This window comes from Heteronotia binoei, chromosome 2, assembly GCF_032191835.1.
Source record: "Heteronotia binoei isolate CCM8104 ecotype False Entrance Well chromosome 2, APGP_CSIRO_Hbin_v1, whole genome shotgun sequence".
NCBI lineage: Eukaryota > Metazoa > Chordata > Lepidosauria > Squamata > Gekkonidae > Heteronotia > Heteronotia binoei.
In genome coordinates, this window is record NC_083224.1 from 69,122,054 (window position 1) to 69,148,162 (window position 26,109).

General features: G+C 42.3%; 1 protein-coding gene across 1 annotated transcript in view; it reads right to left on the reverse strand.

Moving 5' to 3' along the window:
• The window catches only part of CAMK1G (calcium/calmodulin dependent protein kinase IG), a 78,524-nt gene that overhangs the window by 11,182 nt on the left and 41,233 nt on the right, over positions 1-26,109 (reverse strand). Inside the window, exons 4-11 of the mRNA XM_060231254.1 lie at positions 25,367-25,441; positions 14,037-14,175; positions 11,678-11,801; positions 9,797-9,872; positions 7,212-7,324; positions 6,414-6,492; positions 3,006-3,093; positions 1,717-2,141 (exon numbers count right to left, since the gene is read on the reverse strand). Coding sequence (XP_060087237.1) covers positions 1,717-2,141; positions 3,006-3,093; positions 6,414-6,492; positions 7,212-7,324; positions 9,797-9,872; positions 11,678-11,801; positions 14,037-14,175; positions 25,367-25,441 — 1,119 coding nt within the window. The remainder of the gene's footprint in view (positions 1-1,716; positions 2,142-3,005; positions 3,094-6,413; positions 6,493-7,211; positions 7,325-9,796; positions 9,873-11,677; positions 11,802-14,036; positions 14,176-25,366; positions 25,442-26,109) is intronic.

The window sequence follows — 26,109 nt, forward strand, 5'->3', positions numbered from 1 at the left end:
AATGCCTACATAGCAGACAGGGCGGGTGGGAGGGCCGATCGTCGAGGGACTGAGGAAGGGACGGGGAGCCAGCCGTTGACTCGGCTAAACCCCGCCCCCAGCAAAGCGCGCCTAAACGCGGCGCAGTCCCACTCTCCCGCCCTGGAGGGCAAACAGGTCTAAGCAGCCTAGCAGCTACGCTGCAGGCTGCAAGACCACGATTATATAAAAGTAGGTTGCCTGGTAGGTGGGAAGGAGAGAAGGAAGCAGGAAAAGGGAAGAGGCTATGGGGACTTTCAGGAAAGGGAACAAGGAGATAATAGGGAGGGGAAATGAGATGCTCCTCGTAAACCCTTGTGGATTAAGTACGTGTTTCTTTCTATTTTGTATTGTATATGCCTCATGCTATATGAAAGCATTATTTTACACTGTATAATCCACTTTGATACTCAGTCAAAAGGGTGGGGGGGATAAAATTAAGTAAAAGTAAGTAAAAGAAAATATTTTTTTGTGAAAGAAGATTGCTTTAGGCCTCATACATTACCCTTAGGAAATTACAATGTAAACAAATTTGTTGTGTCTAATACTTCTCTTGAAATGAGGATCTGTGGGTTTTCTTAAAAAAATCAAGGAAGACATAAAAGAAGGTAAACCATTTGTGGAATCATTTCTGCTCTAAGGCTTTCACATCGTTTTGTACTATTGTTTTGGCACATTATTTGGGAAAAATAAAAATGCAAATAGCTGGTACTTCTATCCCTATGGACAGAAGTTTGTATCTTGCTGTAGTGAATCAGAGTCCAACTGTAATGGGGATGGGCAAGTACAGACAATGAATCAAAGCAGGCTCAAGTTGTTGGATCATAGTCATTATATGGTGTAGATGTGCACTTTATGCCTAGTGAATATGGCTTAGATGTAGACCTCAAAACTACTTGGCTGATACACCTATAATGTGCCAACTTTCAACTTTTATAATGTAGGTGGTATTACAATCCAAAATGGAGTCCACAAATAGTGCCGCCTGGTAGCATTCAGGGCAAAGGGACAGTGAAACCGATTTTGTACTAGGCTTGTTCTGAATGGATAGCCCTTTTGCTCCCAGCAGTTCTCACCATATTCGCACAAGCTGCTTCAGAGCTGCGAGTTGGCACACCGCTTTCCTGCAGCAAGCAAGATTCTCTTACAAGCGGTTTCTGCTTGCCATGGAAGAGCGGTGTGCCAACTTGCAGCTCTGTGGCAGCTTGTGCGAAAACAGAGAGAAGTGCTGGGGGCAAAAGGGCTCTCTGCCTGGAACAAGCACTAGTGTGAAATCGGAATGAGAATTAACGAGGCTTTTTCCTGCAATGGTGCTCATAGTCTGGATCTCTCTCCCCAGGAAATCTTGTTAGAGCAGTAGTAGAGACCTTTTAATATTTCATGCCATTAGAGGCAATAAGAGGTGTTTGATTTTATCTGATTGTTTTTGATGCTGCTATTACCTTTTATTTTGCTGTTTTATGCTATCATTGTCTTATGTTGTGGTGTTGGTTTTAATATTGTGGTCAGTTTCCTTTGTATTGTTAACTACCTTAGGATTCCTTGCAGGGCAAAAAGACAATATCTCAGTTTTTAATCACATATCACAGCTTTGTCTATTCTGTCCGCCTTCTTTGTTCCCTATAGTTAACTCTTACCGTACACACAATAATTAGAACATTTTGTTTAATAACATCAGATAATGCAGCAAACACTTACTGAGGCTTAATAGTTCTTTTGAAGAGCACTGACTCTGAACAAAAGGTTGGCTTCACTTTCTCATGTGTTCCGCATGTTGAAGAACAGTCAAATGGAGATCTGTTTGGAGAGGTCTGATCTTCTGCCGTAGCTGTGCAGGCATTCATGGGGAGAGACTTGCTAACCAGGTGCTTCAAATACGTGCTGTCTGCCATTTTGTCTTGTTCATCAGAAAGATCTAACACATTGTGGAATGGTAACAGAGGCATCAAAGTACTGACATCTTGTCTGGGTTGTTCCTTACTGGTGACTGGTGGACTATTAGGTCTTGATGCATCTTGCACTTCTATGACTGGGAGACTGCTTCCAGCATTGGTGTCTGCATGGTGGCAATTCATATGGAGTTTCTTCATATGATGAACAACAGCTGCAGCATTGAACGCTTGCTAAGAAAGGAGAAGACAGTCTATTTTGTGAAAATGCTTGCCAGAATCTTGGACATTAGTTCCTTTCAGATGCTACTTCACTACAGGCATCTTATCCTTAGAAGCAGACCTCAAGGTGGTCTTCTCCACATGGAGCCCTGCGCAGACTGGTGGCCTGCCACCCCCCCCCCTCCACAGCGCCCCCACGCCTCCCCCCTCCACAGTGCCGCACCCCCTCCTCCCTCCCTTCCCCACCCCGAGTCTATTTCAATGTCTGGAAGGGTGATCGAGCGCCTCCCAGGCTGTCTAAAGGCACCTCCCCCCTCCACCGATAGCAGCTCAGCAGGTAAAACTGTGCTCCGCACTCGCTCAGTGCCTGGGCAGGCCAGCAGCAGCATGAACCAACCGCATCCCGTAAGGACACTGCTGTTGCTCCCAGGTGGAGGGAGCAGTGGTGCCCTTTCAGGACGCAGTTTGTTCATGCTGCTGCTGGCCTGCTCGGGTGCTGAGTGAGTGCACAGCACAGTTTTACTCGCCAATCAGCTGATTGGTGGGAGGGCTGCCATTAGACAGCCCGGGACCGCACTCCATCACCCTTCTGGGCATTGAAATAGACCTAGGGTGGGAAAGGGAGGGAGCAGGAGATGCAGGGGGGCAAACTAGGAGGGGGGGGTAAAGGCTGAATTTGGCGACCCCACCCTGCTGGTGCCCTAGGCAACTGCCTAGTTTGCCTAGTGGGTGAGCTGGCCCTGCTACCCTCATTATAGGCAGAAAGTAATCAATTAAACAAGATAGGTTTCTTTTAATCTAGGATCCCCTACCCATGGAGATAAAATAGCTTTTTAGCCTGCTGTATTGTTGGGATGTTAGCATAATGCAATTTACCTTCCACTTGCTTTTTGCAAAATTTTTCTGGATCTGTGCACTGACAGATGGGTATATGTCGCGGTGGAGGGCTGTGTTGCCATTAATCCTGCAGATGGAGTGAGAGGAAGAGCAGGCATGTAGGCAGATGGTGCTTGCAAGGCATTTTCAATTCTTGCAACAGCTCCATAACTTTTTTGTTATGTTCAATCAGTAGTAACGAAACCCAAAAGAAAATTCAACAAACTACTACATACAAAAATTCTTCAATGGTTGAGGGGGTTCAGAGTGTGGTGCTTCCATCCCTTGCTGTATGAATGGTGACCTTGCATATCAATAGTAGGTCTAATCAACTTTCCCAAGCTGCACTTTCACAAGCCTTTACCATAATATTCCTAAAAGTGCAACAGAAGGTCAAAGATGTTTTTTTTTTAAAAAATCTGACTCCTTGTCCTGCATATAAGCCTCAGTCTCATGGAGATGGTAAGTATATCTCTTGAGTTGTGGTGAGTGTACTACTACACTCTGGGGAAGATGGGTAACCATGCTAGTCTGTCTGTAGCAATAGAAAAGAGTAAGAGTCCAATAGCATCTTAAAAACTAACACAATTTGTGGTAGGGTCACTGCACTTCATGAGCCACTGCTCACTTCTTCAGATACCTCATATCTGAAGAAGTAAGCAGAGACTCATGAAAGCTCATACCCTACCACAAATTTGGTAGTATTTAAGGTGCTACTGGACTCCTACTCTTTTCTTCTGGGGCTTGTGTTATTGAATGATCTTACAATCACATGAACATATGCCTCATACTGAATCAGACCATTGGTCCATTAAGGTCAATCTTGTCTACTCAGACTGGCTCTCTAGAGTCTCAGGCACTTGTCTTTCACATCAACTCTTATCAGATTCTTTCAACTGGAAATGCTGGGACTTTCTGTTTGCTAAGAAGATGTTCTGCAACTGAGCCCCAGCCCCTCCCCCTCAAAATGCTGTCCCCACAGATAATAAGAAATCAGAAGGAAGGAGTCTAGCTTGGCCTTCTCCCTGACCTTTATGACTATTTTGCAGAATAGCACTCAGTTTCAGACTGGCCAGAACATAGGATTACTACCTTGTTAAGAACTAGGACCTAGGTTACACGCCTACACCTGTTGCAGAATGATGTGGTAATGAGATGGAAGAGTACTGAGGAAGTAGAATGGATTGTACCAATTCAGACTGTAGGTGAGACAGTTAAAAGTTTCAAAAGTTGCCCTACATTAACAAACTCACTCCATATTAATAAAAAGGCAAATTAGTACAGGCTGTGAAGAGCTGAGCTAAAATTTTTTTTTCTGGTGAGCTTTTTAAAATTTGCACAGGTTTGGGTTTTTTGTTTTTTTTAATACCGGAAGCATTACAAATGTCTGCCCCACCACTGTCACCTGCAGGCTTTAGAAATAACATCCATTTTACCATCTCAGGATTCTGCTACACCAGTAGGCTTCCCAAGCCTCCTGCCCTGGCGGGAGAATACTGGATTTTCAGCCTCTTTTCCCGCTTTCCATAACTCTGGAAGCGGGGGGAGGAGGGGGGAATGGCGCCAAGGAGCATTTGCGTCGTCCGGGGAGGAGGTGCTGAGCCTGGCAAGGGAATCTTGAGAAGGGAGGCTGGCTCGCCAGCGAGCGGGTGGAGGTGGCTGCCGAACGCAGGCGGGTCTTGACGGACTCCAATGCCCGATGCTTCTTCTCCTCCCTTCCCTTCCCACCCAGCCCCGTTGCAGCAGCCGTTCTTCCTTTTCGCAAGCTGCTTCCTGCGCCCAGTCAGCTGGCTGGGGGGGGGGGGAGGAGAGAAACCCCGCCTGCAAAGGACCATGTGCCTTTGCACCTCCGGAGGCTTGATTGCAAGGCTCCACTTTGGGATGGTGTGACTGCTGCTGTAAAGAAGCTGGCAGCAACTCGTGAGTAGAAAGGCCAGTCCCTCGCTTCAGTTGCCAGAAAGGGGGGGGGGGGAGGGAGGAGGAGAGGGAAACGTCTTCATTATTCCCTATGTGGAGATCAATTCTCATAGGGTATAATGGGGAATTAATCTGGAGGTTTGGGGGGCTCTGGGGGAGCTGTTTTTTGAGGTAAAGGCACCAAATTTTCAATATAGTATCTAGTGCCTCTCCCCAAAGTACCCTCCAAGTTTCAAAACGATTGGACCAGGGGGTCCAATTCTATGAGCCCCAAAAGAAGGTGCCCCTATTCTTTGTTATTTCCTATAGAAGGAAGACATTTTAAAAAGTGTGCTGTCCCTTTAAATGTGATGGCCAGAACTCTCTTGGAGTTCAATTATGCTTGTCACACCCTTGTTCTTGGCTCCGCCCCAATGTCTCCTGGCTCCACCCCCAAAGTCTCCTGGCTCCACCCCCAAAGTCCCCAGATATTTCTTGAATTGGACTTGGCAACCCTATACACCAGTCTAGGTCTGAGAAAGGCCATGCCCAGCTGTTACAGGGAATCTGCATTAATCTATTAATGGACTGATTTCTCCCATTCTAGTGTGCATGAGAGGTTTAAGAACAGCCAGAGCACAGAACTGTTTGCTATGGAAAGCTGGAGATAAAAGCATAACATTCTATTGCCTACCTCTACATGTTTATCAAGGTACTGAGAATTCTCTCTAGTCTTCCTTTCCAGAACTACAATCCACAAGGCCTGGGTCGAGACTAAATTTTTTTCACCAGTCTATTCTGAAACTGCCTGCCAGCTCAATAAAGTAATATTTTTGCTTATCTTTGAGTTATGTTGCCTTGTCTGTCACTGAAAAGAAAACACCTTGCTCTGCCTCGGTGTGAGGGGAGTATAGGTTGTTACAAGTGGAACAGAATCTTCCTGACTCCCACAGATCTCCTGACCTGATCTCTAATCCTGGGGGATCAGGGGACTTGGGGATGGCACGAGAAGCAACTTGGGGGACTGAAGCAGGAAGGGGGAATTGGTGGAAATTACTGTCTCCAGTTAGCAGGAAATTTAATCTAGATCTAACTGCAGGCTTCCTGGGAACAGAGAATGAATAATGATTTTAAACCAATTTCAGTTTTTAGTGGGAATATGCCCTCTGAGAGGGTCTAATCATGGTATCACACTGGCACTGATACCAAACTATGCTATGTTGTCCTACTGTCCAGTTCTACTACATATTGTAAGGGCAACTGCAGTTTTAATTTTTTTTTAAAAAGCATATTATTTTTAACAGCCTTGTACTCTCAGCACATGCAACACAAAACTTTATAGCTCCCTATTCACATTCTCCTCTCTACTGGTTCTTGCAGATGGCAATCCTGTTTAATGAAGACAATCCTGTTTTATGAGCCATGGCTGATGCCACAGCAGTTAAGCTACCATTTGTCACTACTCCATTCCATAGCTGCACTGTCTGATTGCAACAGCATCATTGATCCTACCAGGGGTGCCTGAGAGCTTTCTCACAGGTGAACCTCTTATTTGGATTCTTCTCCAACAAGTGACAGATGAAATCTTTGGCTGTTTGGGAGAAATGAGGAGAGTCAGTGATCAGCATAGGCCTGATATGTACAATGTGGGAAATGAGACAAGCAAACGAAGGAAGCAAAAACAATCTGTCATAAGATTCATTGTTCCAGAGTTTTACTCCTATGAAACATAAAATGGCTCAGAGGCTCTTGCTTCGCTCATATCATAGTGAGACTATAACATGCACTGGCTTTCATGAAAACAATCTCAGAGCATGTGGACATAAGCACAGGAAGCTGCTTCATATTGAGTATCCAAGAAATTGTTCTTCTGTCCCACTTACTAGTTGAAGCATGTTACCTTCCAAATGAGAGTGATTATCACAATCAAGCGGAACTAATGTTCTTTTGTTAAATCTCTGACCACCATTAGTTGCTTGGTGAGAGGCCTATGCACAACCAAATTCATAACATCATGAAAACTTAGGTTTGCCAGGTCCCCCTGGCCACCATTTAGGGATAAGGGGGTAGGATTGCCAGATCCAGGCTGGGAAATGCCTGTAGTTTGGGGGTGGAGCCTGTGGAGGACAGGGACCTCAGTGGATCACAATGCCCCAGAGTCCACCCTCCCAAGCATCTATCTTATTCAGGGGAATTAATCTCTGTAGTCTGGAGATGAGGTGTAATTCTGGGGGATCCCGAGGTCCCACCTGAAGGCTGGTATTGCTATGAAAACTGCTGAGAGATTTTGAGAAGGAGGCAGAAATATACCTGATTCAGAAATATCATCCCAAAATGGAGATTCAAATTCAAAGTAACCTTCTTTGATCTTTTCAAACAGCTTGGACTCTGTCTCTTCATAGAAAGGAGGATACCCACACAGGCTGAGGTAGATTGGGAAAAAAGCAGGGATGGGTTAGACAATACTGTAATCCAGTCTCCAAAAAACAACACACATGCAGACATAGAGAGATTATTCTGAAAGTGGTGGCACAAAAGAGGTTAAGGGGATTCATTACATCAGTACAAAGATACAGGGACTTTTCCCATTCAATATACTGTAAGTCCTATAGGTAAGGTTCTGAATATATTGTTGTGATCTCTGTAGTGTCCAGCACATTACTGGGGCTAAAGAAATGTAAAATCATAATAGTAAACGATGCCTTCAGGCACTACAGAAGGAGGTCTAACCAAGCATAGGAGAAACAATCCCATACTTTTGTAATCATGATGAGCCATATATTGGTAGGGCTGAAAGAGACAATTTGTTCTTGAAATGAGGGGACTTCCTGTTCTCATCAGGGCCACCAAGGCAGCTAAGAAATTTAAAATACCCATGATAAAACATGTCTTCATTAAAGCCAAACAAATAAAATTACAACAATTAAAACCAAACTAAAACACACATAAAAACAACAATTAAAACATTGGGCCTAGCACCACTTGATGTAGCAATGAGGATTAACAGTGGTATCAAGTTCAAAGTATTAATAGACGTCTGAGAGGGCAACTGGTGAGACTTTAGGGATCCATGATCTGATCATCCATCTCTTTCTTTTTTAAATAAACAGTAATTATGGAAAGTCACATTTTTATAGGAACCATGGCTCTATGGGATGATTAAAAAAATTCCTGTTGTTATTTTCCAGATGTAAATTGTTTGTTCATCTGAATATGTTATCCCATCAATATATTGTCCCTACTCAGTGGCGTACCTATTTATTTATTTTAGTTAATTTATTTTTCACCCTTTCCCAAGCGGGCTCAGGGTGGATTACATACGGATAAACCAAGCAAATACAATACAGTAAAACCAATAAAACCAATAAAATACAATTAAAACAGTATTTAAAACTAGCCTATTAGGTGTCTGGGGATGGGGAGGATAATTTTTTAACACCCCTCCCTCCTTTATTTATTGCCATCACCCCTCCCTCCTATTTATTTATTGCCATCAAGTCACAGCTGACTTATGACCACCCTGTATGATTCTCAAGGCAAGAGACGTTCAGAAGTGGTTTGCCATTGCCTGCTTAGCTTCTGAGATCTGAAGGGTTGCCAGGTCCAATTCAAGAAATATCTGGGGACTTTAAGGGTGGAACCAGGAGACATTGCGGGTGGGGCCAGGAGCAAGGTTGTGACAAGCATAATGAACTCCAAAGGGAGTTCTGACCATCACATTTAAAGGGACTGCACATCTTTTAAATGCCTTCCCTTCATTGGAAATAATGAAGGATAGGGACACCTTCTTTTGGGGCTCATAGAATTGGACCCCCTAGTCCAATCCTTTTGAAACCTGGAGGGTTTTGAGGAGAGGTACCAGATGCTATACTGAAAATTTGGTGCCCCTACCTCAAAAAACAGCTCCCAAGCCCCAGATAGCTGCAAATCAATCCTCCATTATTGGTTTCCATAGGGAATAATGGAATGCCCAGCAGACATTTTCCTCCCTCTCCTGATTTCTGATGACCCTGAAGTGGGGGGAGGGCCTCCCAAACTGGGGGAATCCCCTGCCCCCACCTGGGGACTGGCAGTCTTACTAGGCTGTGGCCATCCAGGTCAATACAACAAAATTATTTTCAATAATAATCATTAATAATAATAATAATAATAATAATAATAATAATAATAATAATAATAATAATAATAATAATAATAGCAGCCAGAAAATAGATACATGTGGGCAGCCATATTGGTCTGAGGCAGTAAAACAAAGTTTGGTCTTGAAGGTGCCACTGGATACAAAAGAACCTCAGAAAGTGAAAAATTCCTTGTATATATATATATAATCATGCCAGTTTTTAAAAAAATCAAATTGCAATATGCTATTCCATCACAATAGCCAGTGTGGTGTTGGGACTAGCATCTGTGAAATCCAGGCTCAAATCCCCATGGAAACTTGCTGGGTGACCTTGGGACAGTCATATTACTCTCAGCCTAGCCTTGACCTGGATAGCCCCAGGAGAGCCTGATCTCGCAACATCTCAGAAGCTAAGCAGGGCTGATTTGAAGCCAGGCAATGGCAAACTGCTTCTGAATATCTCCTGCCTTGAAAACCCTTGAATCCCTAGTCTGCCATGGAAGCTTGCTGGGTGACTTTGGGCAAGTCACACACTCTCAGACTAACCTACCTCACAGGGTTGTCGTGAGGATAAAACAGAGGAGAGAACAATGTAAGCCACTGGGGAGAAAGGCAGGATATAAACAAAATAAATCAATTAATTTATGTGTTTTTTTAAAAAAAAATGACATGCCACAAATATCACAGATAAGTAGGCTGGCCAATAAATACTGGGAATGTTTATGGACAGCTTTACAAGCATACTCTGCCAAAGGCAACAGGTGATGACACTCACAGGATGTAAGTAATGACTCCTATTGACCAGCAATCCACAGCTTTACTATATGGCTTTTGTTCTAGCACTTCTGGAGCTGCAAGAAATAAAAACAACATCAAGGTAAGAAACAGAGTGGTAAAGCTGCAGTACTGCAGTCTAAACTCTCCGCTCATGACCTGAGTTTGATCCCGGTGGAAGCTGGGTTAAGGTAGCCAGCTTAAGGCTGACTCAGCCTTCCATCCTTCCGAGGTTGGTAAAATGCGTATCCAGCTTGCTGGGGGGAAAGTGTGGATGACTGGGGAAGGCAATGGCAAACTACCCTGCAAAAAGTCTGCTGTGAAAACGTCGTGATGTGATGTCATCAAGTCAGAAACGACTGGTGCTTGCACAGGGGACTACCTTTTTAAGAAACACTGGGCGTTTTTGCACTCACGTTCAGCCGGCACGACCCCCCTCTTCACCCCTCAGGATCTGCGCGGATTTCGCACTAAATGCCGCGGAGCAGCCGGAAGAGCCGGAAACTCCCGTCGCAAAAGCCGCGCAAACGGAAACTGCTTTTTGGCGGTTTACATTTGAGCAGCTTTTGCGCCGGGAGTTTCCGGCGCAAAAGGCTGCTCTGCGGCATTTAGTGCGAAATCCACGCAGATCCTGCGCGGTGAAGAGGGGGGTCGCGCTGGCTGAAGGTGAGTGCGAAAACGCCCACTGTGAACAATTCTTTAAAAAACAAAACAAAAAAAACCAAATTCTCTTTCAATGTTACAAGACAGAGTTAACATATCAAGAGCTCTGCCAGATCAGATTGGTGGGCCATTTAGTCCAAAGTTCTGTTTTGCACAATAGCTACTCAGTTGCCCTGGAGGACCACAAACATGGCATAAATGCCAAGGCCTTTCTGTGACATTGCCTCTTAGCAGTGGTATTCTGAGATTTACTGTTTCTTAATGTAGAGGCTCCTTTCACCCACTATGGCTAGTAGGTGCTGATGGACATATCCTTCATGAATCTCTCAAGTTTCCTCCTAATACCATCTATGCTTTTGGCCAACACTACACTGTCTGGAAGTGAAGTCTGCAATTTAGTTACAAGCAAGCAAGAAAAAAGATATTAAAATTACCCAGAAAAGGGAGATCCCATTTCTACAGCAGGTAATGGCACCTACCATAGTAATACTGATAATTATTCTGTAAAGCGTAAGTAAAACAAAAACAAGAGAGTCACAACAATCCATGGGAAAAATCAGAAGGATATCCAAAGGTGTCAGAGACAATGTATCAACTTATTACAGAAATTCACCCCAAAATATTTTTCAGTTATACAATGGACAGATTTTCTTCTTTCTGCTGTGTTCCCACTGAAAGCAGGAAAGGGAAAAAAGTTTGGTTCTTTTATAAGTAGTGCAAAATATCCATGAAAAGCAATGCCTCAAAATACATCAGGTGAATTTTTATGATAAATTCATCAGTTGTTTCTGGCATATTTTGATACTTTATTAAACTCATACAAAGCACAGCTTGATGTTCTGGTAGCACAGAGGACAATTTTTTTTACAAATTTCTAAGTCAGTGTCTAGACAATAATTTGTATATTTTCCCTACCTTCCTACATATTAAAGCTGCAGTGCTATGCACACACCCTTTAACTGACATCAATGTGTTCAGGATAAGAATGTTAATACATTCCAGTTTCAGAATTGCATTTGGAACTTCCAGATGAAACTGTTTTATTTCACTAACAAATTTAAGGGACATCAAATGAAAGGGAACTGTGGGGGAAGGGCCCAGAGGTGGCTGGGAACTTAATTTATGATCAATACATTTAGGAAATCTTGCTGGAAGGAAGTTTTCATTCTTATTGTAATATATAACCCCAGAAACAGATAATCCCTATTTTGTTGCTTACCAACATAGCCTGGTGTTCCACATGCTGTAGACATGATGCCATTCTGCTCCATTTTAGACAAGCCAAAGTCAGTGATCATGATTTTGGAGTCCTCCTCAGGAGTTAGGTAGAGCAGGTTTTCAGGCTGTGGACAAGAAGCTGTTATCCCTCTCAACTAGCGGAGATGTGAAACTAATGAGATTGTAGTCTAATGAGCCCTAGAGTAGTCACACTCCATTCAGAATGACTTACCTCTGATTAAGGGCTTCTTAAGCCACTATCCTACTTCTATTCAGAAGAAAGAAACTCAAGGCCAAATCTGCACTTTGAAAATGTTTCATTTTTTTGCACTCTTGACTTAACTGACGGTTAGGAATGGGGATTGTAAGAAATGGTTATTCAAACCAGAAAACTGTATGCATGAGTCATGACATTCTAGTGCTGATACTGTTCCCAGTTTCTTCCAGCTGTGTAAGACCATGGCAAAGTGTCTGAAGCGTTAGGGTTTGTAGAATCTTTCAGGCTCAAGTGCCGTGTTCTACTGGAGAGAGTTTTCCTTCGAGTAGAACACGGCACTTGAGCCCGAAAGATTCTACAAACCCTAATGATGTTACGAGCCGTGAAAACCTGAAATCTTTGATGTCTGAAGCGTGTTAAGATATGTGGCTCAGTACAGATTGGTGGATAGCTATAAGAGTCTATGGAACCCTAGGTAGGTATACTTCACAGACAATTTAGCAGCATCATTGTCAAAACAAGGAATAAGGCCCATTGCGAAGAAAAATACAGTGGGCTTTAGAAAGAGGCTGAGCGAGTGCCCCCCACCCTTGCTGTCTTCCCACCCATCCACTCACCCAAGTCAAGGCATTCACTCCCCCCACCCTTGGCGTCTTCCCACCCCCATCCTAATGCCTCCCCCCCCAAAAAAACACCTCTTCCTCTAAACTACTCACACACTCTTGGCACGCCACTATCCCCCACCTGTGACATTCAGTCATCCAGCCCAACCCTTGGAATTCACTTGCCCCTCCCCCCACTGTCTCCCCACCCATTCTGTAGCTGAAAGAGATGCTGGATTCCCCCCTGCATGTGTGTGTGGGTGTGTCCCTGTCTGTGGTGGCTCAAAGCCCTGAAAGAGGCCCAGAATGGAGATAAGAAAGAATAATTGCAAGGGTGTGGGGGGCATGATGACAGTCACACAGATACTGAAGCTCAGCATTCCTTTTGTTTGCAGTGCATTTTTGCTGCCTTTTCCTGTCATATTCAGACTTGTGGCATTTAGCATCAGCATGAGCTTGTGGCGTGATCTGGGGTGTTTTGCCTGGCTTGGTATAGTGGTTAAGTGTGCGGACTCTTATCTGGGAGAACCGGGTTTGATTCCCCACTCCTCCACTTGCATCTGCTAGCATGGCCTTGGGTCAGCCATAGCTCTGGCAGAGGTTGTCCTTGAAAGGGCAGCTGCTGTGAGAGCCCTCTCAGCCCCACCCACCTCACAGGATGTCTGTTGTGGGGGAGGAAGGTAAAGGAGATTGTGAGCCGCTCTGAGACTCTTCAGAGTGGAGGGCGGGATATAAATCCAATATCTTCTTCTTCTTCTTCTTGGTTGCGTTATGATATACAAAGAGTATGTGCCTCAAGGTGGCTGTTTTCTGTAAGGGAACTGATCTGACTTCAGCTTTCCATCTCCTTCCCCCCCATGCATCCCCTACCTAGGAAAAGTACAGTCTTTCTCTACAGTGTAGACCAAAGCAACTTATATCATTTTTCTCTCCCCCTGGAACAGTTGTAATTCTGAGTCATCTCCAGCCCTCACCTGGAGATTGGCAGCAATAGCCAGCCTTACCTCAGAGAAAGACACAGCTCTGATGCTTCTCTGTGTCCAGTGGTTGCTGAGAGGCCAGCTTTGTGGGCCTCTGAGGGGGCAGCAGAGTGCTATTGCTGGTAATTGGTCTAAAGCCAGTCAGGAGGGCATGATAGAACAGTTGGGCCTGCGTGAGGGTGTGGAAGTCCACAGGAGACAGATGGGGGCTGCATGTCCTGGGTGGTCATCTGTGTGGGCTGTTGAAGGGGTGGCAGAGGTCTGTTGCTGGTGGTGGTTGCAATGCCCTGCATGAGGCTGCAGTAGAGCGGTAGCCCTTTCTGAGGCTGGTTGACAGAGAGGACACAGAGAAGCATAGAAGATGTAGCTGTCTCTAAGGTAAGACTATTTTTGGCAGTTTGTTCAACATTCCTGGGCCTGCAATGGGAGGCCAGAGACGCTGACTGAGCCATGATGGGCCAATGGTTTATGGAGCGCATGCAATGCACCCCTAAACCAAAGGGAGAGCTCTATTTGGCCACCGCACTAGATAATTATGATTCTAAGGCCAAAGTACTATACCTTCAGATCTCGGTGGACTATCCCATTCTCATGAAGATACTGCACAGCTTCCAGGACTTGTCGAATTACAATGCTTGCATCTTTCTCAGTGTATACACCTCGTTCTAAAATACGGTCAAATAATTCCCCTCCAGACACTCTATGACGGAAGACAGAAAAATGATTTTAAAATCCTTCTGACAGAACTGCATGAAAGTTCAATTTGATTGTTGCTTGAACTACTGGAACGTTTCTGTAAATTGAAGTATTTTGCCTGTGTGACATGACTTCCTTTCAGTTTCAATCCCCAATGCCCCCTGAAAAACCACTCATTTGAAGGGGATTATTTTGGGGTGGAGATGAGAAAATTGTGCTCCATGGGTAGAAATCCTTCTGTCCCCAAAAATGCTACAGTAGATCCAAGTCAATGCATTTAGGCAAAGATTATTCCCTTGACTGTGTTCCATTTCTTTTCTTCCATGCTAATTTCCACATAAAGCACTGCTGAATAACTTGTTTACTAGTGATGCTGGCATTTTTGCATCTTATTTATTTAACTGTAATCTAAATGGGCCTATGGACATGGAAATAATTGCTCAAGTGAGAAATTGTGTTATGGCACTTCCATTCCATGAAGAACCCCTGATGAGAGATTGCATCCCATCGTCTACAAAGAATCTCTGGAGTCATTGAACTGACTTAAACTCATCAAGGTTCCAGCCTTCTATAGACTATAATAACTTCTGAAGGAAAACTGGATGGTATGAGCAAGATTAGACGGCGCTAAGGTAAAATATTCTTATCTATCATTCTGGGAGCAAATTAAGACTGTTTAAAGAAAAGTGCTAAGATCCAGAACTATTTGTCAAAGTAAGAAATTAAGGAGAAGTGGAAGGGGGTAAAGGTGGAATTTTTGGAGCTAAGAGAAAGCAGTAAAGTGCAGAAAAATACTTGCTGTTTGGAATTTTTGTGGCTTTGAAAAAAACCCCCAGCCATAACAAAGCTGCAGACTCTCATGACGAAGCAGGAAGTGACGACTCCTTCAAGTATTGTGAGATTTACAATCATAGAGAACAGGACTTCATTGCCAGATAGTCAGGAAGCAAGTGGCGAAAGAAGAGGAACCTCCAAACATCCGGGTATATTCCAGAATCAGGAACCATAGAGAATCATTGAAGGCCATTATAGAAAGGCCAAAGTTTTTTTTCCCCAATTTTAAATAAATTTATTAATATTAATATAACAATAACAATCCAACACATACAACTATTACAATATCTATAACTTTAGCCATCCCATTATGATTATAAAATTATGTAGAGAGACTTAATAGAATACAAAGTCTATATATTTTTCTGGCAGTTGACATGAAACATTTTGTTGTTCTTGTACAAACTTAAAGAAATGATACCATTTTTCCACAAACGTGTTATTGTCTTTTCCGCTTTCTAAAACTTCTGATTGCCGAATTGTGTTTGCTATCTTATCCATTGCTATTATGTCCCAGACCTTCAGGAACCATTGTCTTTTAATAAAAGTTTTAATAAAAATAAACTGGATTTGGACTATAAAAATGTTTAAAACCAACACAAATCATCCTCAAATGGCAAAACAGTTTGGACTATATATTTGGAAATACAGACTAAGCCCTAGGGGAAAAAGGAAAACTTTTTAAAACAGAGGCTTGAAAACATCGCGGCTGCCATTTTGAGGAATTTAAGAACTTTTAAAATTAATATCTGGAGCTAGGAGGCTCCTAGGATGGCAATTTTGGCCTTGCTGGAAAGGGCAGGCTTCAATCTATTGAATGCAACCATTGGATTGTGGATTGGTGAGACCAACTAAGATCCCATTATAAGCAATGGGCAGATAGTAATGTCTGATCAGAAGCTGGGATCTAGAGTTACACGTTTAAGAGCAGCCTCAGTGGGAGAAGGGAAAATGTCTAAACAAGTCCAAGAACAATTGGACACTATAGAAACAAGATTATTAAAGGCAACAAAGGAATTAATAACAGGCAGTGAAAAGAAATTAACTAAAGAAATAACCAAAGAAATCAACTCTAGTGCTAAAGAAGTAAAGAAAGAATTTAAGAAGGAGATTGAGGAACTTAAAAAAGAATCTCAAGCAACAGCAAAAAAACCTGAAGAGATTGAAGTTAAAATAAAAGACCAAGATGCTACTATCAAGAAATTGCAGGATAAAGCAATATTGCAAGACTGTAAGTTGATGGAGAATATGATTCGTCTAAGGGAAGTGCCAGAGGGTGACCAAGAGGATTTGAAGAAGTATATGGCTACAATTTGGCGAATTGCTGGAAGACCCAGTTGAGGTGACCATATATATAGGGTCAACTCAGAATTTGCCAGGAAGCGCAAGCTACCCAGGGACGTGGTAGTGAAATTTACTACAAGGGATGTGGTGGGAAGGATCTTAACCAAGCAGTTTAGTAGCCCAATGGTTGTGGAGGAAAGCAGAGTGAGAATCATGAAGGAATTGCCAAGAAGAAAGCAATTCAAGAAATTGACTGACAAGCTAAGAGAGAAGGGCATAAGATATAGATGGATTTTACCTGAAGGTCTCAGCTTTGAGTATAATAGACTGAGAAAAAACAATAGTGGACACCCAAGGCATGAATGAATTTTTGGTGGACAATAAAGATTTCAAGGGTACAGAATAATTGTAAAAACCATTATGGATTACAAATTAATCTCTTGGAATGTAAATGGACTTAACTCACCTCAAAAAAGAAAGGCAATTTTTCATTGGATTAAAAAGCAGAAATGTAATATAATTTGTCTACAAGAAGTACATATTAAGCAATTGGATTACAATTTTTTATAGAACAAAGCTTTGGGAGAAGAATTTTTCTCACTAGCAAAAGTTAAAAAAGGGAGTTTTTTTATATTAAAAAAGAACTGGAGCCGAAATTGGTTTTTAAAGACAATGAAGGTAGATATATTGCGGTGGAGGTGTTTATTAATGAGAAAAAGACATTGTTGCTGGGACTATATGCCCCTAATGGGGTGAAAGATGCTTTTTTCAAAGACATTTTGCAGCAACTTGATCAAATGACTTATGAGCATGTAATGTTAATGGGAGACTTTAATGGAACTATTAAGAACTCTTTGGACAGATCTGGAAATAAAAAGAATAAAGATGGCAAGTTGCCAAAGGGCGTTTTTGCACTCACCTTCAGCCGGCGTGACCCCCCTCTTTACCGCGCAGGATCTGCGCGGATTTCGCACTAAATGCCGCGGAGCAGCCTTTTGCGCCGGAAACTCCCGGCGCAAAAGCCGCTCAAACGTAAGCCGCCAAAAAGCAGTTTCCGTTTGCGCAGCTTTTGCGACGGGAGTTTCCGGCTCTTCCGGCTGCTCCACGGCATTTAGTGCGAAATCCGCGCAGATCCTGCGCGGTGAAGAGGGGGGTCGCGCCGGCTGAACGTGAGTGCGAAAATGCCCAGAGTCTTTTTTTGAATAAGTAAAGCAAGAAAGTTTGGAAGATATTTGGAGAGAGTTCAATCTTTAGGTATGAGATTATACTTTTTTGTCAGCAAGGCATGACACTTTCTCGAGAATTGATATGATATGGTCTACGAAGGACCTGGGACTTATTGCTAATAAAATAGAGATTAGGGTTTGTATTTTATCTTTGATAAAATAGAAATTCTTCCGAAAATAGGTGCAGACCGCAATCCATTACTGTGGAGACTAAATGAAGATTTGCTGCAAAAAGTTGAAGTAGTGAAATCTCTGGAAAAAGAAACTAAAGCTTTCTTCCAAATGAATGAAGATCAAGATGTTAAAATTCAGACCGTATGCGATGCATACAAAGCTGTTATGAGAGGAATATTAATTTCACTGAATAATAAAGATAAAAGAGCTAAAGAAAAAACAAATGAAGAACTTACAAATAGAAATAGGCAGAAAAGAAAATGACCTGAAGAAAAGACCGGGGAAGAAAAAAATATTGCGAGAGATTACAATTCTACAGAACCAACTGAGACACCTATTGAAAAAGGAAATGGAGTGGAACTTAAAAAGGTTGCAGCAGAAATCTTTTGAAGGCACTAACAAACCAGGGAAGTATCTGGCCTGGCAATTAAAGAAGAAAAGACAGAAGGAATTTATAAATAAAATTATTTCAGATGGTAAAGAAATTTTAGATCAAGCTGGAATTAAAAGGGAATTCTACAAATTTTATGCCAAATTATTTAAAGGCCAACAAGTGAATAAAGAGAAAATTGAGGCCTATTTGCAAAGAATAAAAGTGAAACCTTTAAGTGAAAGCATGGAAAATTTTTGAATGATTCTTTGAGACATTAAAAGTGGTAGCCAATCCGCGACCGGTGTGAGAACCGCGACTTGAGTCAGGAGAGAGGAAGCTGTTGGTAATGGCGGACGCGAGCTGAAATTCTCCTTCTCGGACGCGGAAGACGCAACCAGTGCTGGCGGTGAGCTGAGACAGAATCTTTCTGAGTGTGTTTGACGATCCTAACTCCCCCCCCCCCTTGCTTGTCTATTTCCGGATTTCTTTATTTTTTGCCTTTTCATCTGCGCTTCCGCTGGAGCTTTATTTTTTATTTTTATTTTACTTTTCACTTTGCTGAAGAGGATGGGTTTTGTTCATGCAAATACTTATCTCTGGGATAACTAATTTTTGGTAACAGCTTAAAGGGTAGAGTAGTGGTTCTTAGCAGCTTCTGCTGCGGCTGCTCTCTATTGAAGATTGTGGTTTTTAAATCTATAATTATTGGAAACAGGGTTAGGCATTATATCTAGATTTTTGAAACCTTCCTCTTTGGAGTATAAGAGACTGGAAATTTTGGACTCTAGAAAACATTTTCCTTTTCATCTTTCAGAACGTGGGGATTTATTAGGACTAAAACTAGAACTAAAAAAGAGATTCAGGAATTTTTTAAACTCAACTTGGAGAAAGACACAAAGATCCCAGTTATTTGGGACGCATTCAAGGCCTTCTTTAGAGGAGTTGCCATCCGATATTCAAAGAGGAGGAAGAGAGAACAAAGAAAATCCTACAATGAACTCATAACAAAATTGAAATACTATGAGAAACAACAGAAAACTGGGAATCCAAGAGAGGTGAAGGCCAGAATTATTTTCATCCAACATCAGATAAATATTCTTTTAGCAGAAGAAATGGAGAAAAAATTAAAATGGACAAGACAAAATTATTTTGAAAATGCTAATAAAGTGAGTAGATGGCTGGCTTACAAATTAAGGAAGGAAAAGGAGAAGAAGATCATAAAAATGTTGAAAAATGAATCCAAGGAGGAGGTGTTTCAAAATTCTCAAATGAAAGATATTATTCAAAACTTTTAAAGGAATCTGTACAAAAAGCAAAAGATTGAATAATTCAGGCAAGAAAATTATATAAAGGGAGTCGAAATGAAACAATTAACAAGGGAACAGCAAGCAAGCTTGGAGAGCCCAATCTCAATGCAGGAATTGGTTGATGTAATTAAAACCCAAAAAAGTAACAAGACCCCAGGTCCAGATGGACTTCCGATTGAGTTTTTTAGAGCTTTTGAAGACTTGTTATTGTTGCCTTTTAAGAAAGTAATTGAGAATGTTTATCACTCAGGCGATTTGGGATGAAATTAAGCTGATGTATACTTATACTCCAAAGTGGCTATCCCCGATAGAAGCTCTGACTCATCCCAACTTGTATAATTGGGATAACTCACAAGATTATGCCTATTTGTTGAATAGCCAAAATGATTTGATTGAGGAAGAACTATCCAAGCTAAATTGGTGGCTCCAGTGTCAACTTAAATCAAGATTCCAGAAAGACAAAGAAAGGGGCTTTTCGAATAAACCAATTGAATTAGATCAATATTATAGCCAAAGTCCTTAAGCCAACGGATCCATGCTTCTTTTACAACTTCACCCTGCATCTTGACTTGAAGTAGCCAATCATACGCTTTAGAAATTATCTTCTGCTTGGAGTCTAAAATAAGATCTAATTCAATTGTTGTTCCATATATGGTGGCAATGCAAAGAAGCCAGAAAATATTGGGCTCAAGTTAATATTTGGATTCAAAAAATCTTGAAAATACAAATTAAGCATGTGCCAGAATTGTATCTTCTAAATATTTGTAGGCAAAATCTGCCTATGACAAAACTGAAATTGTTACTGTATATAGTCACCATTGCTAGAACTTTGTATGCCAAGTATTGGAAAAATGATAGAATCCCGAATAGGGACGAATTTATTAATAAGCTGTTGGAAGTCGCTGAATCTGATTTAATGTCCACAAGACTAAGAGATGGTAATGTGCAAAAATGTCAGGAGGAATGGGACCCCATTTACAAATGGGTCAAAAGTAGAGGCTTCGACATGGAGTAGCTAGAACTTTTCTTTTTTCTCTTCAAATCCTCTCCATCCCCCAGTGTGTAAGAGTGGGATGTAGTGGCAGATGTTAGATATAGATGTGTTTTGACTGTATGGCGCGCTTAAGCGTTTACATGTATATAGCTTTTCTTGAGTGTGTTGCGCAGTAAGGTGTCTGGAATGTATCTTTCTTTGTATGATTAATGTGGATTGTATTTGTTTGTTTTTTAATTCTTTCTTTTCTTTGTATGTCTATCTTTTCTTAATAAAATTTCTATATTGACTGGAAAAAAGAAAAGAAAATTTTTGAATGATTCAATTGAGAAAATGGAAATTGAAGCAGCAATTTGTTCAATGAAAGTAGGTAAAGGGCCAGGTCCTGACGGTTTTTCAGCAAAATTTTATAAAGTTTTGACAGAAGTATTTGTACCTAAACTTCAAAAATTGATGAACTGTATCAGGCAAGAGGGGAGGGTACCAAATACATGGAAAGAAGCTGTAATTTCACTTATACCGAAAGAGGAAAGAGATTCCATGAATGTTAAAAACTATAGACCGATTTCACTACTGAATAATGATTATAAAATATTTGCTAGAATTCTAGCAGAACGACTCAAACAGCATTTGAACATTTCTATTCAACAGGAACACAGAGTGTTGGACTAGAGTGTTGGACTGTGTGACACAGAGTGTTGGACTAGATGGGCCATTGGCCTGATCCAACATGGCTTCTCTTATGTTCTCTTAAGTTTCTAGGGCAAATGGCTTCAGTGAGCAGTAGCAAGGTATCTCCAAGCCTTCTTACATGAGACAGTTTATCTAGGTCAGTTAGAAGGACAGTGCTCAGCAACTTAGCTCTTGTGCTCCATGGACCAGCCTTGCCCCCCCTTCTTATTTAATATTTACTGATTGTATGCAGAAATTACTATGCAGCAGAGGCGTCACTAGGGCAGGGCCAAGGGGGCCATTGCCCCCCCCCCCCAGAGCATTCTCATTGGCCCCCTAGGGCTCTTTGAAGGCAGCAGGCGGCAAGCAATCACAGTCTTTATTGGCGGGAGACGCGGGGAGGCTCTTTCAAGGCAGTGGCGAAGCGAGAGAAGGCCGGGAGGGAAGAGGAAAGCGCAGCTCTCCGCAGGCAGGCATCAGAGGGCGAGCAGGCAAACCAGGGAAGGGAGGACGTTGCGAGCCAACCAGCGAGGGAAAGGAGGCTTTAGACGCGCGGGGCGCAGGAGGGAAGGGAAGGGGGCAGGCAGGCAGAGAGCGAGGGAGTCCCTCACGCAGGAGGAAAACAGGCGGCATCGGCCGCGCTCGCAGCAGCAAGAGGAGGAGCGGGTGAGGGGTAGCGCAGGAGCATTGCCGGCAGTGCGCATGAGCGCCAGTGCTGAAGACTCCGCACCGCAGGCGCTGCTGCTGGCGGCGGGGGAGGAGGGGGCAGGCGACGAGGACCCGAAGCGGGCTTCTTTCTCGCTGGTTCTCGCCAGGTGCGCTGAGCTCCCCCAGCCGCCGCTCTCGGCTAGCAACTGGTCTTGCACAAGCCCGCGCCGCCGCCAGCGCCTTGGGAGGGACGGACTGATGGAAGAAGTAGTTTGCAGGACGAGCAGCGCCTCTCCTCAAGTTTCGGGACGGTTACCGTCCCCAAATCTTTCGGCTTCTCCAGGCGGAGGCTTCCTTTGTTCGAACGCGAGGGATTTAGCACCTCTGGGCAGCGCACGAGGACTGCTGCTCTTCCCTCCGAGTCCGGCACACTTGGCCCCAGGGTGCAACCGACTTGGCCCCAGGGTGCAACCCACGCACTTGGCCCCAGGGTGCAACCCACCCCAGTGACGCCACTGCTATGCAGGATAAAAGTATTTAAAATAAAAACAAACCAATCAACAAAATGTAATTTCTCTGTTCTCTCTCTTTGTATTGATTTTTTGCTTTTTCCACAGCCAAAGAAACTCCTTCTTATAAGTTTCATTCATATAAAACTATCTTCATAAAATTCTAGCTACAAAATAATAATGCATAGAGCATCAATAGACATGAGTGTGTATCTAGATATGCACTCGCACACACACATACATAATTTAGAGAACAATGATTTGTCCCGTTTCCTGGTTATAGGAAAGGTAGTGGAAGTGATAGGAAGCATCAGAGTAAAGAATCCGGGATTCTTTACTGTGGTAATGTAAGACGAAACATACTCAGTGGGAATTTGCCACAGACCATGTAGTAACTGTGCCCAAAGAACTAGGATCATTTTCAGTGCAGCTGTCATTCTTATAGATAAATCTCTCTTTAGCAATCCGTGACATAATCTGATTTACCAACAGTTAATCTGCATGAAATAAGATCATTAGATGATTCTCCCTCTAACCCAGGACTAACCGACATGCTAACCCATTTTCCTTTTTAAATGCCACACCATGGAATAAATCTGAAACCTTCAAGCTAATTCCACAGTTTTGTCCTTTTCAGAAAGTTATGAGGTAGTGGTGTGGAATATATCAACAAAATGGGATCTTTTAAGAGCCACCTGCTGGCTCTACTTCACTATGGAGAAGTCACTTCCACCTAGATTTTGTGTTGCATAATTGCTGATACTTGTTATAGACATCCTGAGCCTGCTTCGGCGGGGGAGGGCGGGATATAAATAAAATTTTACATTACATTACATTACATCCTGTTGCCTCAAACACACCAGCTGGGACTTGCACAGATGAAATTCAATGACAATACTGGGATCAGTCAATGATGCTCATATACATATAGGGCTGATGAGTAAATAAGTGGTATGCTGCTCCTACCTTTTTTTCCTAGTCAGTGACAATTTTCTTCCATTACCATGAGTAGCTTTAGACCAAGCAGTTACTGGTGACAGGGAAGGAAGTAGACTTGAGTCTGAGGGAATATTGACTGGGAATAAGTCCCTCAGAACCAGCTGCTGGGAAATTATCCTCTTTCTCTTTGCTCTCAGTAGGTATATTATAGACTAGGGGTGGCCAAACTGAGGCTCGGGAGTTTGGCTATTGAAGCCCCCACCACCCCATCAACCAGTTTAGAGAAGGCAATTTTCTCTTTAAATCGCTTCTCCAAGCCAAGCCAGCTGGCTGCTTGGAGAATGCATTTAAAGTTAAAATTGCTTTATTTCCACCTCTTCCTCCCCCATCTATTTCCCTCCCTCCCTGTCTTGCGGCTCTCAAACATCTGACCTTCATGTCTTGTGGCTCTCAAACACCTGATGCTTATTCTATGTGGCTCTTACAAGTTTAGCCACCCCAATTATAGACCACTTATCAGGCCAGCCCTCTTGGCATAAGGGCTTTTGTTCCATAGCTCTCTTCCTGGGGTGCACAACTGGAACCCAGCCATTTCAAGCAATGACTGGAAGAAGCTCCACCAATACAAAAAAGAAAGCCCTTTATATGAATTTGCTCACTCCAGTCATTTTTGGAGGCCATGCTTTGGTTGCCTCCACCATCTGTGGCTAGATGGGTGGCAACTTAAGAAACAGCTTTCTCAGTCATGGCACCAAAACTTTGGAACTCCCTCCCCAGAGAGATTAATTTGTCTCTTTCTATAGGTGCCTTCTGCCAGTGGAGAAAGACTGTTTTGTTTGGCATGTCTCCAATAATGGTTATTCGCCCTCCTTCCTGGTTCTGGTATTATGTGTTTTTAAAAATTATTTAATAATTTTAATGTTATTTGTTCTAATCTTTAATGTGCACTGCCTTGGGAACCCTGATCAGGTGGCAAGGCTGCACAAAAATATTTTAAATAAAATAAATAAATATGGCATTGAGCCTTCCTATCTGCAGGATTGCCTCTTCTATGCTCCACCATGACAACTTCATTCTTCAGCAGGCACCACCCTGCAAATGGGAAAAGCAACACTTGCCTGTACATGTGCATTCTCTATTATGGCTTCCTCCTTACGGCATGGCCTGCCTAATGAAATCTGGAGGCTCCCAATGTCCTTGCAGTCCACAAGATATGCAAAATTAAAGTATACAGGAGGGCATTTTTACAAAAGTTAGTAGGCTTTTATTATAATGGAATGGTTCAAGATGCTTTAATAAAGGGAACAAGACTGTGGTGGTGAGCTCCCCCTTACTGGCAATCTTCGAGAAGATGAACACTTGTCAGCTATGCTTTAGGCTGATCCTGTATTGAGCAGGGCATTGGACTAGATGGCCTGCATGGCCCCTTCTATTTTTATGATTGTATTGTGTGTAGTATGTGTGCTCTGCTGATATATGTATTTACTCTATTATGTAATTTCTGCATTGTTTAATATATCATATTAATACTAGTTTCAACTTTGTTTCAGATATTTACTTAGTATAATTTTCATAATCCCACTTTTACTTGGTTTAATTTCCACTGCTTATTGGATGTCCTATCCTCATGATGGCATTGAGTTACACTGTGTAATCTGCCTTTAGTCTCAGTGTGAAAGGTAGACTATAAATAATGTAAATAAATACATTAAAATATATCGCACTGAAATATATGGTCTGGCTTTGTTTATGATTGCATTGTTGGACTAGTTCATAATTCAGAAGAAAGTTGGCTTGAGAGATCAGAATGACCCATTCAGTTACATTAACATCAAAACTGAAACCTATGGCTGTGCAGCATCACTATTCATGGTTGAGGAATTTATGTATTTTAAATATCACCATAGTGCCATGGTGTTGCTGTGACATTTAAAGGCCCATCCTCAGGGTGGGCTGTTATCATGAAATTGTCACCCCCCCACCCCCCAGTCCTGTCTTAATACAGTTTCATGTAAGGGTCTGTTCTACTGGCTTCACCACTAAGGCTGGAGACCTCTGAACATGATAGCAGCTTGGGATGAATCTAGAGGAAAGTAGCTTTCATTGTACTACCATAACATTTTAAATTGTATTTGTGTGACAGATATTTGTATTTGTAACTGTGCCCAGCGCTCATCTCTCATGGCACTAGAGGTCACTGACATTTTGCTGCATAGCCTATGACCTGATACTTACAGCTGCATGACCAGATAATAGTGGGTTGAGCTTTCGTAAATGTCTTCCAGAGTTACTATGTTTTCATGCTTTATTCTGCAACAAAGAGATAAATAGTTCACAGTGATATGTCAAAAAGTGCCAGACTAAAAACAATCCCTTCATGTGCTATATATTCTTTTTACTCTCATAGATGTTCCATCATTTCAGTGTATAAATTCTGTTTTACATGGGTTAGAGAATAAACAAGAATACAATACTCTTCAGCAGCTAAGACTGTAATATCTAACCATTTTGCTCCCATGAAGAGTGTGGCTGCTGAACTGGAGGAACTTTTTGTAATTTCCCCATGAGTATCATTAGTTTGGGCTACAAGATGAGAAGTACATTCTTTTTTGTTGGTAGTTCAAGCAAGTTTTTGTTGTTGAATGGTCAAAAGTGTTTAAAATAATGTATTTTACACTGTTCTCATCAATGACAGAAAAAGGGCTTTAAAAAAATGTTTTCTTCTTTTTTTCAGAGTTGTTCAGACTACATAGGACTTGCTGGATCACTGTCTGCTATTTTTTGCCTCTGCCATAATACTAATCAGAAGACTTCTTGCCCTGAACATGATGATTTCATTTAGATTGTATGGTCATTGGCCCTAATTCACTTATCATGTATCTTATCAAGTTCTAAGCAGTTGAACAACAGGTGTGGTATTGCTCTGTGCCCATAAGAATAACATTATGCTGAGATATTCATATAGCAAGTTGGCTTAG